The sequence below is a fragment of the Canis lupus genome, chromosome 21 (genome assembly GCF_048164855.1).
Source record: "Canis lupus baileyi chromosome 21, mCanLup2.hap1, whole genome shotgun sequence".
NCBI classification, from domain to species: Eukaryota; Metazoa; Chordata; class Mammalia; order Carnivora; family Canidae; genus Canis; species Canis lupus.
The window spans coordinates 5,796,509-5,812,761 of record NC_132858.1 but is presented as its reverse complement, the minus strand read 5'-3'; the positions used below and the strand labels follow the sequence as shown (position 1 = coordinate 5,812,761).

Here is a 16,253-nt window from a genome sequence, read left to right as displayed (position 1 = left end):
GGCTCCGTCCCGACGGCCGAGCTCAGCCCGAGCCCCGCCCCGTCCCCTATGCCCCGCCCCCCGGGCCGCCGCGGCCGCTGCGCGCGGTGTCCGGCGGGAGCGCTAGAGCGCGGGGGCAGCGCGCAGGGCGGGGCGGCGGGCCGGGGAGGCGGGGCGGCAGGCCGGGGCGGGCCGGGGCGGGCGGAAGGAGCGCCAGGCCGGAAGGAGGCAGCGGGCGGGAGGGAGGGCGGCAGGAGCGGGCCCGGAGCTGCTGGGGCGGAGCGGCGGCGCCGCCATGTCCGACAGTGAGAAGCTCAACCTGGACTCCATCATCGGGCGCCTGCTGGAAGGTTGGCCGGGGCAGGGGAGGTCGGTGCCCGCCGCGCCCTGGCCCGGAAGTGGTGCGCGGGCGGGCCTGCCCCTCCCCGGGCCAGCTTAGACTGGGCGGGGACGGGCCGCAAGGTCCCGTGGCCACAGCCGCCCCCCGAGTCGCGGCGCGCCGGGGGAGGGGGGTTCCGGGGACGCTCTGGCACGGGGAGCAGCCCCCCTCCTGGGCGGGGGGCGCACGGGTTGGCCTGCGCTATTGGGAGTGAGGGAGAAACCTAAGAAGCCTAGCTCCACCCCTCCCAGGGGTCCTGCGCTATGGGTGGGGTGTTGGGTGGCAGGCCCCCGCGCACAGCACACCCCCTCGAGGGGGTCCCATCCTGGGAGGCCAGAGGCGGAGGTCCTGGGAGGCTCACCAGCAACAGCTGCCCCTAGGCAGGGAGGGGCCTAGGAGGCCCAGGCGCCCTCAGATGTGCCCATAGGGCCACTTGTGTCGCCCACCTTCCTCCTGCCTGAGGGACCAGAGTCTTGACACCCCATTCCTCCCACAGTGCAGGGCTCGCGGCCTGGAAAGAATGTACAGCTAACAGAGAACGAGATCCGTGGTCTGTGCCTCAAATCACGGGAGATTTTCCTGAGCCAGCCCATTCTTTTGGAGCTGGAGGCACCCCTCAAGATCTGCGGTGAGTCTGCTGCCCAGATCCCTTTGGCTTTCTGAAAGTGGAATCCCCACTTCACCCCGCCCAGTCCTTGCATTGCTGCTCCCTGGAGCCCGAACTTGGCCCTGGGTTCAAGTGTAGCCCCTGCACCTAGCGCTGAACCGGTTCCCTGGGTTACAGGTGACATCCATGGCCAGTACTACGACCTTCTGCGGCTCTTCGAGTATGGTGGCTTCCCTCCAGAGAGCAACTACCTCTTCCTGGGGGACTACGTGGACCGGGGCAAGCAGTCTTTGGAAACCATCTGCTTGCTGCTGGCCTATAAGATCAAGTACCCCGAAAACTTCTTCCTGCTCCGTGGGAACCATGAGTGTGCTAGCATCAACCGCATCTATGGCTTCTACGATGAGTGTGAGTAGCCCAAGTCCTTAAGTGACTTCCCTTTTCGGGGAGACCCTCACATAGGCCTGGCAGTAGGGGAATTGGTGTCTGACCACTACCCACAGACCGCGAGCTCTGCGAAGGGTGCACACCAGTTGGTGCCTCTCTGCCTGCCCTCCTGCCGTGGGGCCAGCACGCAGGAGGGGTCTGGGGAGTGACTGCTGAGGACTGCCCATGTTCTAATGCAGGGCCCTGCCTCATGACACTCCCCTCCAGGACATCCATTAGGCACTTGGGATGCCTATTTGGACTGGATCCTACCAACCAGAAGCTGAGATAAACCAGGCCTAGTCTTGGCCTGGCCCTGCTCACTGGGTGCGGGTGGGTTGTTTCGGATTGGAACTCAGGTTTCTCTGGACCTAGCTGCTTTAGAATTCCTGGAAGGCTGGTAGGCAGCGGAGTCGGGGGAGGGGGGATTCTCTTCTTGTCTGCCATTCTCTTCTCCCAGCTGTGTCTGGAGGGCCTCAAGACCCAGGCTGGCTGTGGGGCAGATAGGCCTCATGAGGCATCTCCTTCCTCCCAGCAGGCAAGAGACGCTACAATATTAAACTGTGGAAGACCTTTACTGACTGCTTCAACTGCCTGCCCATTGCTGCCATCGTGGATGAGAAGATCTTCTGCTGCCATGGAGGTGAGAGTGGCTCTGGGGTACATGTTGAAGGGTTCTTTGGGAAGGAAGAGCCCTGGGCCACATCCCGGGGACCCCTGGGATGAGGCTGTTAGCTGGAGGATGTATTCCCCGTCACCTGGAAGACCTCTCCCAGTGGTCTTGGTTTGCATGTCACTCTTTGTTTTGAGGCTTAAGCAAGTAACCTGCCCTCCCCCAGGCCTGTCCCCAGACCTGCAGTCCATGGAGCAGATTCGGCGTATCATGCGGCCTACAGACGTGCCGGACCAGGGCCTGCTGTGCGACCTGCTGTGGTCTGACCCTGACAAGGACGTGCAGGGCTGGGGCGAGAATGACCGTGGTGTCTCCTTTACCTTTGGGGCTGAGGTAGTGGCCAAATTCCTGCACAAGCACGACTTGGACCTCATCTGCCGGGCACACCAGGTGGGCTGGCAGCTCTGGGGCGGGTGGGAGTGGGGCCTGGGTAGCCAGCACCTGCTGAACAAACTGCCCCCATCCTCATCCAGGTGGTAGAAGATGGCTATGAATTCTTTGCCAAGCGGCAGCTGGTGACTCTCTTCTCGGCTCCCAACTACTGTGGCGAGTTTGACAATGCAGGCGCCATGATGAGTGTGGATGAGACACTCATGTGCTCCTTCCAGGTTGGGATGGGGGAAGGAGGGGGGCTGGTGACCCTGTGGCTTAGCCCATGAGTTTGACCAGCTCTTGTCTTTTTTAGATACTCAAGCCCGCTGACAAGAACAAGGGGAAATACGGGCAATTCAGTGGCTTGAACCCTGGAGGCCGGCCCATCACCCCACCCCGCAACTCCGCCAAAGCCAAGAAATAGCCTCCGCGTGCCCGCACTCTGCCCCAGATGGTGGATTTGTACAGAAATTACGTGGCCATAGGGGGTTCACGCTGGCCCCCCAGGCCCACCTGTCACGGGGAACACGGAGCCTTGGTGTATTTTTTTTTTTTTTTAATGAATCAATAGCAGCGTCCAATCCCCCAGGGCCCCTTCCGCCTGCTATAGTGGTGGCAAGCAGGATCCTGGGGCTGAGGCTGCAGCTCAGGGCAAAGCAGGGCCAGATGTGGGTTTCCAGCCTTGCTTGGCCTCAGGGCTGGCCGACAGATCCTGGGGCAACCCATCTGGTCTCTTGAATAAAGGTCAAAGCTGGATTCTCGCCATGGCCTCTGTCTCCCTTGTCCCAAATACTGGGCCTGGCAGCCCTTCTGTCCAGGGCTGCTTGGGAGGATAGGCATGCTGGGCATGGGGCCCCAGCTAGGGCAATCCCAGCCATAGGCTCAGGTCCATGGGGGCTTAGAATTCCAAGCTGGGGCCAGAGAGTATAGAGAAAACAGTTTGGTGACCACAAAGGATTCCAGAGGTGTGTTTAGGATTTAAGGGACAGACAAGTCATGATTGGCAAAGAAGGTAAATCAGCAGGGGCTCATAGCCCCTCTGTGATTTCTGTCCTGGGGAGGTAGGCTTAGGGAAGGCAGGTGTCCAGCCCTAGCCACATAGTTGGGAGTCTGGCCTAAAGGCCTATGGGAGGGGAATAACAGGGGGCCTCCCATCAGGTGGCAGCTCGGTGCAAAGCCTGGGAACAGACATGATTGGTTGGGAGTTAGAGAAGACAGGACCCAGGCTAGTCAGAGCCAGGAAGGACCTGGGGTGGCATCAAGACCAGTGCTCTACTCCAACACAGCCCACCTTTACCAACCACCAGGGTGATTAGCCCCATCCCTGGGCTGCTGCTGGGGGAAGGAGGAGGCTGTGGTTTCATCTAATCAGAGCCTCTGGACACAGGCTTGTTCTCAGTTCAGCCTTCACCCTCACTATCTTCAGCCAGCACAGGGCTGGGGCCCGGAGGAGAGTGTACAGGGGCGAGGATGGAGCCAAAGAACAGCGAGCGGAACTGGAATGGAGCGAAGAGAAGTAGAGTGAGCTCTGGAGGCTGTTCCCTCTTTGTCTCCCACCCCTACCTCCATCTCCAGCCCCTACCTTCTTGGGTGGGGGAGTCCCAGGCTCTGTACTGGGCTCGGCTTCATGGTCTTCTGAGAAGGGGCCAGGGCTACAGGGGGGCCGGAGTCCAGGTGAAAGGGGGATGGAGGGTACTGCCCGGGAGCCCTCGCTGTCCGCAGTAGTTTCCATGGCAATCATGTAAGAGTCAATGTCGTCACTGGCAAAGTCATCCAGGTGGGGTGTGCTGCAGGCAGGGACGGTATCAGTGAGCAGGAGGGTGAAAAGAAGGTACAGAGGCAGGACCCCTAGAGGAGTCGGAGTATTTGTAAAAGCCTTGTGACCACTGGTGGTCTCTTGACTTTATTACTTTCATTTCATAGGAGGGGAAACGATGCAGTGGTTAAATGGTGTCTTCCTGCAGGGAGTGGACCTGGAATCTGTTTGATCAGAATTCAAATAGGGGCTTGAGGGAAACATCCTGGGAGCCAGTTTAGCTCAGCTTGGGTAGAGAAGCCTCAAGTCCTCTGAACTAGGCCACCTGGGGCTAAAGCTCCCCCCTTCCCAGGAGACGGAGCTGGAGAGCACTGGGGCCCAGGGACTTGCTGGGCGGGGGGCCAGACCAAACTTCCTCTGCTTCCACTACACTGGGCCCATCCTCCCCAGCCCACCTGCCCTTCCAGCCACCTGCTTTCCCCAGCCCCAGTCAGCCCCCTGCCTCCCAGCAGTCTGTTCCCTCCTTGGCCTGGGAAGAGGCTCTAAGGGGAGGACTCAGCCAGAGAAGGAAGCCAGCCCGACCTTGGGGACACTTCCCTGGGTGGGAGGGATCTCTGAGCACAGCTGACCAGGAAGACTGAGCCTGCAGGGCTGGAGAGAGCTGTAGCACTGGGCCCAACAGGAAGTGTATGTGCTGGGGGAGGTGCACACGCTGCAAGCAGTAGGCTCAGGCCAGGGTGCAGAGAGAGGGGAGTGGGGAGGCATGGGGAGGCAGGTGGGCTTCCTCACCTGTGAGCTTGGAGTGGAGGCGCAAGCCTGTGGAGCTCTGGGGAGCACATGGCTGGGGAGTGCAGGTCCGACTCTGATAGTGTGGCCAGGACAAAGTGTCCATCCAGCAGAGAATCCTTGACAGCAAAGATGGCTGGCCTAGGCAGATGACAGGTCCTGGGCAAGGTCAGGGCCTTTCAGCTCTCAGCATCCCCTCCCCTCCTGAGGCTGGGAATTACCTGCCTGGTGCATCGAAGTGAACACTAAGAGACAAGTTTGCTGACTCTGCAAAGCTCAGGAGTCCCTAGGAGGGGAGAAGCAGAGCAGTGAGGCCCTGGGCAGGAAGGGAAGGACAGGGTGGTGTGTTGGGGGGAACCTCACCCGAAATTCCTTAAGGCAGAAAGTGATGGCCACCCCTTCTTGGGCCTGCAGCTGCTGGAAATCCTCCTCCCCAATGCTCATCTCGGTCACCATGGCTTTGACGGTGCTGTCTGTGGAGGCAGGAACAGGAGGAACCTAGGCTTCTAGGCCCTACCCCCTCCCACCCCAGCTCTGACCCTGCCTAAGGCCATGTCTGGCTCTCTCACCTGCCTCTTCCTCCTGGTAGCTGCGCAGGATGACCCTGCGGCCACAGCCAATGCCCAACGTCACTTCTGCCAGTGCAGGGGGGAAGGGCAGAACAGCCTCCCCCAGAACCCTGTGGGGCAGGGCGGGGGGCGGGGGGGGAGTACAACATCACACACTCAGTCCTGCACTGTGGCTTTGCTCTTGAGCTGAGGCAGGGCTATGACACGTGCCAGAGTCCAAGGGGATCCACCATGTGTGGGATACCCTGGGAAGGAGGACAGGGTGAGCAGGTCATGGGTCCTGCCCCATCCAAAGCTTTCAGGCTGTTGGGGGGAGAAGAGTCCACTGCAAGGGATGGGGCAGACAAGAGCACAGCCCAGAGGAGGCAACAGAAAGCATGGAATGTTTGCACTGGGCCAAACCAGGCAAGCAGCACCTGCCCACCCAGGGGTGGGAAACCACACCCAGGCCATCCCTAGAAATTCAGCCTTCAGGAAAAAGGCCTTAAATCTCTGTCTTCTAGGAATACATGTTGACAAATATTTACATATGAAGTAACAATTGGAATTTGTCTCAAGACAATTGGAACCGGAGCAGATGGGAGCAGACATCCACTTTTATACATATTTGAAGAAAAACAAAGAAAGAAGAAAAACAATTGCTCATTAAAAAAAAATAATAATAAAGCTCCAAAATCCAGACCAGAGGTGATATCCTTCTCTCTTTCTCTACCCAAAGGAGTCCTAAGCAGCATTATCTCAACAGAACTCAGAAAAACAGACTCAGGACCCGAAGGAAACTTCAAATTATCATACCCTATGGCTACAAAAAGAAATGAACATTACCTTGGGTTACTCGGATGCAAGCAGCATCCAGCATGGGGTGGGAGGGGAGCCATCCCTCTCTACATTGGTCTTCTGCAGGAACCTTTGCCTCCTCTGTAGACTCCATCTCCCAGGCCCTGCATAGCCCTTAGGTGTGCTCTGATTTTCCCAGGACAGCCATACCCCCACAGCTGCTGATCCAGGTTGCCCTCCTGGAGCATGGCCTCCCTGTCCAGCCTCCTTCCTTGGCCTGTGGACTTCTCAAAGCTCCAGCCCAAGTAGATGGGAAGAGAGGCTGCCCTTGAATAGAGAACACTCCCAGAAAGATGACTACTCCAGAGAAGAATTTGGAGCCCCTGAGCCAGAAAGTGAAAGATGGACATTCAAGGCTCCTGAAGCCCAAGGAAGGGGACTTAAGGGCAAGCAAGAGACCTGCTTCCTAAAAGGGGAGTCAGAAGGGGTCCAAGTGGCCAGAAAGCCAAGCCAGATCTTTAGGGTGGAGAATGCAGGTTCCTGGACACAGTGAGGAGCACAGAGCAATGCCCTCCTCTATTCCAGCCTCTGCCCTTAAAGAGCCAGACCTGAGAGCAAACTGATCTGGACTAATTCTTTGAGGTTCACAGAAACTCTGTAGAGAAAATGAAGAAGGTGTCTTCTCAAATTGACCCTTGAAGCTCCAAAAAATAAAAAAAGACCCACATTCAGTCTGTATCCAGAGGGACACACTCACCGTGCTGGGGCACGGAGTACATGGGGGCACAAGGCTGGGTCGAAGACGGCCTGCAGGGACTCGCAGTCCTGGAAGGACAGGTTGTGAGTCTTCCTCACCCCTGGATGGGCAGATGGGGTCTCAGTGGGTTTTGCTAACCTCCACCCCTCCACCCCAGGGATTCCTCGGCCAGTCAGCTGCCCCCTCACCGTATTTGCAGTGTAGCTGGACCACCAGGCGGCTGCTCCTGCCATTCAGTGAGATGCAGCATTTCTCCACAGTCTTCTCCACCGTTGCCAGCGAGCGGAAGACAGCCAGGAACGACTGTGCAAGGGAAACCCATCAGCCCAGTGGCCTCCACCAACCAGCTTCCACATCCCATGTAGGCTCTGGCCATCCCAGGCTCAGCACTGTCACACTAGAGAGGGAGCTCCCACAACATGCAGAACACTTATGCTTTTCCAGGCCTTTCTCTGTTCATGCTATCACACCTGTCTGGGATGTCTTGAAAGATCTGCTTACTTTTCAATATCACCACTCTCTCCAGGTCCCTGGAAGGATCTATTACCCTCTCCCCAGCTCCCATTACCCTCTGTGGTGTCTCTACTGTACACCTCAATGCATTTTACATTGGTTTGCTCCTGCATACACCCCCCTCCCCAGTCAGGATCTTCTGAATGCCCCAGGGTGGACCCATTCCTGGTTGGGGGGGGGGGAACACCTCACCTTCATCAAGATCTTACAGCGCAGGGCTTCCTGACCAGAGGTGGTGGCCTGGTACTGCTGGAAGAAGAGTGGGGCAAAGAGGAAGCAGGCATAGGCAGAGCGAGAGGAGTTCACCGTCCGAAGAGAGAGCTGGGCCAGGAAGAGCAGGGAGAGGGATGCGGTCAGGGGGCAGAAACAGGCTCTGTCCTCTGTCTGGCTTCTGCTCACACCTGTCCTAATGTCCTCCTCCTCCACCGTCACCTGTTGAAATCCTCCCTCTCCTTCCAGTCAGCGACTGCCTTCTCCATGAAGCCTTCCCTGAGTCCCTGGTGGCAAGGGCCCTACACAACCGTCAGCACACACTGCCTTTTTTCCCTAGTTACCCGCCCCCCCCCCAAACACACACAAGGCACTTCGGGGAGGGCAATGGCTCTCGATCCACACACCGGCCTGGGAAGATGACAGGACCCAACCTGACACCCCAACAACGGTGGGGGGGGGGGGCAACCTTGGCAGACAATTCTGCCCAAGGGCATCTAGCCTGACACGAGGTGAAGCTGGCTCCCGATTGTGACCCCCCTCACCCCGTCCTCCAGGGGCTCCAGGTAGAGCTCGTCCCCGATGCGGGACAGGGAATGGACGGCCTTGCCGAGCACTGCGGGGAAGAGAAGAGAAACGGGTTAGGCTGGCGTCTCCCGCGGTCCCACGTGCCCCCGCCCCCGGGGGCCCCGAACTCACCCTTCACGTTGCCGCCGGTGACCAGACACTTCATGCTGCCCCCAGCGCCGAGGTCGGGCCTGGCCTCCGACCGGGCTGGGTCTGGCGGCTGGTCCGCGCCGGGCCCTGCCCACCCCGCCCGCGGCTCGGGTCCGGGTCTCACCAGCCGCCGCCGAGCGGCCCGGCGTTCCCTTCCCGCGCACCGCCCCTCGGAAGCCCCGCCCCCGCCTTCTCATTGGTCCACACGCCGGCGCCTCCGTCACGTGAGAAAACGTCCGGCTGCTCCGCCGTCACGTGACGGGGTCCCCGGTGAGGGGCGGGCGGCGGTCACCGGAGCCGGGAGCGCGGGGCGCCGGCCGGCCTGGCGGGGCCTCGGCGGCTGCGCACCTGGACACCAAGAGCACGAAGTCCCCGGCGCGAGGCAGCGAGCACGTGTGCGGGCGAGCCCTCCTGGGCCGCTTCGTACCGGTCTTCCTGGGCGCCTGTCTGGACGTGGGGTCGAGCTGGAGCGTCCCGGGGACGCAGGCAGCAGCCACCAGCTCTAACGAGATGAAAGCAGTTTCCTGCAGGACTCCAGCGTGGGAGAGTGGCTGTTCGTTGTGGCTTCGAGGATCCGTCATTGACCCTTGGAGAACGGAAGATTCTGGGGGCTCAAAGGAGTAGAAGGGTGTACCTAGCAGGGGGAGCGGGAGGAAAGGGCATTGGTGCGTGGGCTTTGGCCCTCGTGGAGGGAACTGGCCTGTGAGCCTTGCAGAGGGATGAAGGCTGCCAAATGGTGGGGGACACCAGTGGGAAGCGCTGGAAACGTTATAAGAGGGAAGAGTCACGTTTATGGGGTCATTTTTAAAAAGCCTCCAGGACTGTGCAGAAGGGGGCGGTTCGTCAGGGAATTTTCCCCCTCGCCCTGGGCTCTGGGCTCCAAGTCTGCAAAGTGGAAGGGAAGTCCCTAAGGGATTTCCTGAACTCAAGCCCCCACAGCATCCAGGTTCTGTAGGGCCTTTCAGGGCCCTGGGCATCCCCACATTTCTTAGGACCTGCTTGGCCCTGCCCTTCTGGTATTGTCTGCAGTGAGGAGTGGTGTTTGTCTACCAGCCGTTTGCCCTCCAGCTCCTGGCCTGTGATTCCGGACCCCGCCCCCCGTGCCTCAGTGTCCGTGCCATCACCAGACTTCTCTAGAGCACTGGGTGAGGCTATTCTTGCCTTCCATGGGGGTCAGTGTAAATGGTCCCCCCTCAACCCAGGCATTTACACTGGGAGTCAGCCTAGACCCTCTCCATCACCCCAGGTATTGTAGTCCTTGTATAAGCCCTGACTGTCCCACCTTCCAAAGAGATGGCACACTCTTCCATCTCCACAGCCATCATCCTGGCTCGGGCCACCATCCTCTCTCACCTGAACGACTGTAGGAGCTGAATGGTCTCTTGCCTCCTGTCTTCTGCAGTCCGCTCTCCAAATGGCACCAAAGCGATCTTCCTAAAACGTCCTCCTGACGGACGTTCCCCCTGCTGGCTCCTTCTCTTCCTAGGGCACAGCTTTAGTTGCTGGTCCTCAGACAGGCCTTTTGTTCACCAGCCCCCACTGCCCATCACACTGCAACAGTCTTTCATACATAGGTGTCTACATGAACTGCTGTCATGAAGCTTCCAACACAGTCCCATTTTTTTCCTGGACAGTAGCTATCTCCTCTCCACATTCTGTCAAAAAAATAAAATCCACAAAAAATAAATAAAATCCACAAAAGAACTTAGCATTAGCTACTCTCTTCCTTCCCTCTCTCCTCTCTGTCTCTCCCTCCCTCTCTTTCTTTATCCCAGTGTAACTCAGCATGGCCTTCACAGCTTTACCCCACAGCCATTACCTGAGCAGCCCAACTGGAACAGGAGGCAGATGTCAAGGCTCCCGGGAAAGCAAGGAGGGGAAATAATCACACAGTCTCACCTCTGCCACTGACACCTATGGGGCTGGAAGGTCCTATCGCCTTGAGGTCTTTGAGGCAGGGCCCTGGGGAGGGCAAGGGAGACATAAACTCCAGGGTTTTATTTTTCTTTTTTAAGGTTTATTTCTTTAGGGACACCTGGGTGGCTCAGTTGGTTGGGTGTCTGCCTTTGGCTCAGGTCATGATCCCAGGGTCCTGAGTTCAACTCCAACGTGGGACTTCCTGCTCAGCAGGGAGTCTGCTTCTCCTCCCTCTGCCACTCCCCCTGCTTGTGCGGTATGTCTCTCTGTCTCCCCGAAATAAATTAATAAATAAAATCTTTAAAAAATAAAGATTTATTTGTTTATTTGAGGGGGTGGGTAGAGGGAGTGGGGAGGGAGTCTTAAGAAGACCTAGCTGAGTGCAGAGCCCAACGAGGGTTTCAATCTCATGACCTGAGCCAAAACCAAGAGTTGGATACTTAAGTGACTATGCCACCCAGGCACCCCAAACTCTTCAGGTTTTTTTTTTTTTTTTAAGATTTATTTATCTAAAAAAAAAAGATTTATTTATCTGTTCATGATAGACACAGAGAAAGAGAGAGGCAGAGACAGGCAGAGGGAGAAGCAGGCTCCATGCGGGGAGCCCGACGGGGGACTTGATCCCCGGTACTCCAGGATCGCGCCCTGGGCCAAAGGCAGGCGCCAAACCACTGAGCCACCCAGGAATCCCCTCTTCAGGTTTCTTAATGAGTCTTCAGACACACATACACAAATACACACACATACACACGCAAATTTAAGTTGTTGTTTTTTAAGTAATCTCTATGCCTGGAACGCCTGGGTGGCTCAGTGGTTGGGCGTCTGCCTTTGGCTCAAGGCATCTCAAGTCCAGGATTGGAGTCCCACATTGGACTCCCTGCAGGGATCCTGCTTCTCCCTCTGCCTGTGTCTCTGCCTCTGTGTGTGTGTGTGTGTGTCTCATGAATAAATAAATAAAATCTTTAAAAAAATAATCTCGGGGGATCCCTGGGTGGCGCAGCGGTTTGGCGCCTGCCTTTGGCCCAGGGCGCGATCCTGGAGACCCAGGATCGAATCCCACATCGGGCTCCCGATGCATGGAGCCTGCTTCTCCCTCTGCCTGTGTCTCTGCCTCTCTCTCTCTCACTGTGTGCCTATCATAAATAAAAAAAAAAAAAAAAAAAAATAATCTCGGGGATCCCTGGGTGGCTCAGTGGTTTAGCGCCTGCCTTTGGCCCGGGGTGCAATCCCGGAGTCCCAGGATCGAGTCCCGGGTCGGGCTCCCGGCATGGAGCCTGCTTCTCCCTCTGCCTGTGTCTCTGCCTCTCTTTCTCTCTCTCTATGTCTATCATGAATAAATAAATAAAATTTAATAAATAAATAAATAAATAAACTCTATGCCCAATGTGGGCTTGAATTTACAACCTTTATAATCTCAAGATCAAGAGTTGCATGTTCTACCGACTGAGCCAGCCAAGCGCCCTTCTTTAGGATTTTTAATGTCTTTTTAATGTCTTTTTTAAATGTATTTGGACACAACACACACCCTGCCAGAAGCCAGTTGTCTCTAGTCTGTGCTTCACCGCTGACTTGCTGTGTAACTGGGTGGGTCCCTCTCTGTCTCTGCAGCCATTTCCTCATCTGTACAACTGTGGTTGGTGACGTAAGATGCTTACCCAGGTTGTTTCCAACCTTGATGTGATCTTGACAGGGCCCTCAGCTTCTCTGGGCCTGTCATCTGGCCACAGCTCTGGAGAGGAGCTGTAACTGGCATCCTGCTTCCCCCAGACTGTGAGACTGGAAGGTAGATCTCCTGTCTGAAGCTGGGCAGCCTCTCCCAGCTTTCACTTGGCACAGGCAATGATGTCTTTCTGGTCCAGACAAAGGAGGCACAGTGGAGGATGAGGGTCTCACAATGGTAAGAACACTTTGTGTTGGGAACCCAACGAAAATTTGGGGTCTGTGCAAGAGGTGGAGAGACCTGGCATAGCTCCAGCCCCATTCACAGAGAATCACAAGCGAGCCAAGGCCATCCCTTGAGCCTGTTTCTTCCTTGATAAAATGAGAGGGTTGCATGAGATGCTCTCTCAGGATCTTTTCAAACCCCAAATTCTTACCTCGCACCATATTCAAGATGGTCTCCTACAAGTACATAAGCATATGGGTATTGGGGCATATGTGTGTGGTGAGGTGGATACGGAATGGAGGAAGGCCATTACCATTTCAAACTTTTAAAATAATTATCTGCTGGGAAACTTCTTCTCTTTAACCACTTCTTACCCAAATGGTTAAGTTTAAGAATGCAGGAATTCAGGGTTGCCTAGCTGGCTCTGTCAGAGGAACATGCGACTCCTGATCTCGAGGTTGTAAGCTCGAGCCCCATGTTGGGCATAGAGATTACTTAAAAATAAAATCCTCGGGCAGCCAGGGTGGCTCAGCGATTTAGCCCAGGGTGTGGTCCTGGAGACCAGGGATCGAGTCTGCTTCTTCTCTCTCTCTCTCTCAAATAAATAAATAAAATATTTTTTAAAATAAATAAAAATTAAAAAATAAATAAAATGAAATCCTTTTAAAAATGCAGGAATTCCTGGAGCTCAGTCATTCATTTATTTAACCTGTATTAGATACACTTCTCTACAGGAAGAGAGAGTGCAGGACAAAAGTCCCCGCCCTCAGGGGCTTCCACTCCTGTGCAGAAATACTGAGTAGAGGGAACGGCCTGTGCCAAGGCTCTGCAGGAAGTCCGCTGGGCTGTGCACACACACAACACAGTATACGGGTGGTCACTCTGGGGTAAGGGAGCTGCGAGCTGCCGGGGGCGCGGTACTGGCAGGGCACCCCTTGCCTGCCTGTGACACCAGGCACTGCCAGCCCCCTGCACGCAAGCGCTGCCCAGGCCTTCCTTGGTCTCCGCCATCTCTCCCAGCAACCAGAACAAGCTTGGTACAGAGCAGCAGCTTAAGAAGCATATATTGAACGACCAGTGTCTAGCGTTTGGTGACTTTGCAAGACTTGAACCCAGACTATCTGCTGTGGTGGACTAAGGGCACTCCAGGTACCAACCTGCCAAGACGGGGCTCCACCACTTGCAGGGTGTGTGCACATGGACAGGTTGCTTACCTTCTCAGATTCTCACCTACAGCTTGAGCAGGGTGGTACCAGTCCTTCCCTCAGGGACTGTGGTGAGGGGTAGCCCTGCCAGGGTCCACAGAGCTCCTAGTACACACCGCCAGTGTCACTGTTAGTAGGGTTGTGTCCTGCCGCCTCCGTCTCTGGAGTGCACCTTCATCACACTTTAGGGTCAGGACTGGAAACAATGTAAGTCTGCACGGACAAGGGCACCTGGGTGGCTCAGTCAGTTGAGCAGCTGCCTTCGGCTCAGGTCATGATCCCAGGGTCTGAGATCAAGTACCCCATCAGGCTCCCTGCTCAGCGGAGGAGTCTGTTTGTCCTTCCCCCTCTGCTCCTCCCCCTGCTCTCTCTCTCTCAAAATCTTAAAGAAAAAAAATCCACATGGACAGAGCCCCAGTGAATCCCACTAGGAACCTGTCAGGAAAGTCCCCACAGAGAAACATTCCAGAGAGAGGCCCAGAGGCCACCAGGGACTGGAGGATCAAAGAAGGGCTCTGGTAGGGGCAGAAGTCAGCCCCAAGAAGAGAGAAGAGGTGCGGTGGAGGGAGGCTGCAGTGTTGCCACGTGCCGACCTCAGTGCGGAGCCCTCGGGGCCCTCGGGACCCTCCGCCTCGTGGGGGGACTGCAAGTCCTGCTGTCCTTGCAGGCTGCCAGAGGCTGGCTCCGGGTAATGACTGCTCATGCGGCCCGAGGAGAGACCGAATCTCTTCAGGCTGCAGGGTAGAGGCAGAAGGGAGGTGGGATGGAAGTTCTTAAGCCCACAGCAGGGATGCGAAGGGGGAAGCTCCAGCTTGTTCACTAAAACCTGGCATGCTGGAGTTACAGGGCCCCCTTGGAGCACAAGTGAGGTAAGTTTAGGACAAATCAAAGGCAGCGTGCTTCACCCAGCAGGGGAGGACACCACCGATGGAACTCATTACTCCAAGATGTGGTCTCGGCTGGAAATATAAATAACTTCACAAAAGGTTCAGATAAATCCATGGATGACAGTTCCATTCAGGGGTTGGAAGGGGAAGGAGGCTGTTTGGGGCCTGCTGGTCTGTCGGGAAGGCACCCGGGAGGCCACCCCTCGGGGCCGCTGTCAGAGGCTGGCTTCAGGCTTCCCGACTCAGGAGGCAGGGTCGGTGTTCCTGCGGAGGCTCCAGCTGTGCTGAGTCCCCGGGCCCTTCCCTCCACCCTCCAGTACTCAGCATCCTCCGTCTGGGGAGACGTGGATGCCACTAGCTCTATGGAAAGCGTCCTGGCCAGGCTGTCCCTTAAGGGACCAGCAGAGGGAGACAGACACCGCGTACAGTACCAGCTTCCAGAGCAGAGACTAGGCAGCTCAGCCCTGAGTTGGGCAAGCGAGTGCACAAGGGTGCCAGCTCAGTGTGCAATGCTATGCTACGGCCCAGGGGGGAAGGGGGCTGAGAAGCCATCCTCCCTGGCTGTGGTGGAGGGAGAGGGCAGAGAGACCTCAGGCACCTGGGGTAGGGCAGGGAGGAGGCCACTCCTGAAGAGCAGGGTGGTTCTGGAGCCACTTGCCCACCATGCCAGCAGATCTGGGGCCCCTGGGGGGCAGGGTGTGGATCTCTGTTGATCTACAGCGTTCCTCCTCGAGGTGCCTAGACAGGGGGCTTCTGAGAACCGATGGGCTGCTGTGCCCCACAGGCCTGAGCACCAGTTCTCCCCCCCGCCAGACATGGATTCCAGGCCAGACATGGCCTTCCCCTCTTTGCCACCCAGGCCCTCCTCAGCCCCTTGCGATCCCTCCCTGCCCTCTCCTCGCTCCACACAGCTGCCCTTGGTACAGCTTCTTGAACTCCTGAGGTGCGTATCATGTCACACCTCTTGCAGGGGGGCAGCAGCTGAGACTGGCTGGTGCTCAGGGTGCTCTGGTGAGAAGCACACAATAGGACCTCTGAGAGGTACCCCTGGGGACCACAGAGGGGGTAGCTCCTCGAAGACCCAAATCTCTCATGTCTCGCAGAGGGACCCATGGCCAAGAAGCCCAGATGCGTCCAGCTCAACCAGGACAGATTTATGCTCTTATCATCCCCTCAGAGCTTCCTGTGCCCTGAGTGTCCACCCTGCCCCTCCAGCCCTCCTTCGATTCATGGAACCCCTGGGAGGAGGCTGTCAGGGTACAAAGGCAAATGCTTAGGAGTTGGTGGGAGGAGAGTTGAACAAGGAATGGCCCAACTCTAGAACTCTCCAGTCTTGTGTAGGTGCTCTATAGGGGGGTGAGTGGCTTGTGGGGACAGGCTTTGGGAGGAAAGTAAAATCTAAAGATATGTGGGCATGGGGACTTGGAAGGGGAAGGGCATCATTAGCCGAGACAGGAGGATAGGGTATGGGGAGCAAGTAACAATAATATTCAACATAATCAAGTGCTGAATGCCAGAGATTTGACTTGTATTAATTCAATTGCACTTCTTCGGAGGAAGGTATCATTATCATCATCCTGTTCTATGCAAGAGAAAAGTGAGGTGTAGAAGGGCCAAGTGACTTGCCCAAGGTCACACGGCTGGTAAAGATGGAGGGGCACCTCGCTCACTTTACTGTCCTGACAGCGCTGGGATGGCAGCCACTTGGGGTGGGACTCTGAGTCGTTCCAGGGAGGTGCTGTCTGTCCTCTGACCTGTGGGGCCCCTGAGAAACCCAGAAGCTCTGGAGAAAGACTGAGAAGTCTGAAGGAGGGTGGCTAGTGAGGAGGGAGGGGACA

The 16,253-nt window shown here is 56.8% G+C and overlaps 2 protein-coding genes across 4 annotated transcripts; one reads left to right on the top strand and one right to left on the bottom strand.

The window, feature by feature from the left end:
• The first annotated feature begins 169 nt into the window (after positions 1–169).
• Positions 170–3,197, top strand: PPP1CA (protein phosphatase 1 catalytic subunit alpha). The gene is made up of 7 exons (XM_072790133.1): positions 170–329; positions 855–986; positions 1,143–1,373; positions 1,930–2,034; positions 2,231–2,454; positions 2,538–2,672; positions 2,750–3,197. Exons 1-7 carry the CDS (start codon positions 275–277, stop codon positions 2,858–2,860), a joined length of 993 nt encoding a protein of 330 aa, XP_072646234.1. The 5' UTR covers positions 170–274; the 3' UTR covers positions 2,861–3,197.
• Positions 3,198–3,406: 209 nt separating this feature from the next.
• RAD9A (RAD9 checkpoint clamp component A) lies at positions 3,407–8,685 on the bottom strand. Of its 3 annotated transcripts, none has more exons than XM_072790130.1 (11): positions 8,504–8,685; positions 8,350–8,420; positions 7,787–7,915; positions 7,270–7,384; positions 7,082–7,181; positions 5,548–5,657; positions 5,342–5,451; positions 5,200–5,264; positions 4,982–5,137; positions 4,019–4,223; positions 3,407–3,932 (listed from the first exon to the last, which is right to left on the bottom strand). In XM_072790130.1, exons 1-11 carry the CDS (start codon positions 8,535–8,537, stop codon positions 3,837–3,839), a joined length of 1,191 nt encoding a protein of 396 aa, XP_072646231.1. In that variant the 5' UTR covers positions 8,538–8,685; the 3' UTR covers positions 3,407–3,836. The 3 variants fall into 3 exon arrangements, with proteins under 3 accessions (XP_072646231.1, XP_072646232.1, XP_072646233.1); XM_072790131.1 differs by having other exon boundaries at positions 4,982–5,119; positions 8,504–8,674; XM_072790132.1 differs by lacking the exons at positions 5,548–5,657; positions 7,082–7,181 and having other exon boundaries at positions 8,504–8,676.
• Positions 8,686–16,253: the final 7,568 nt, after the last annotated feature.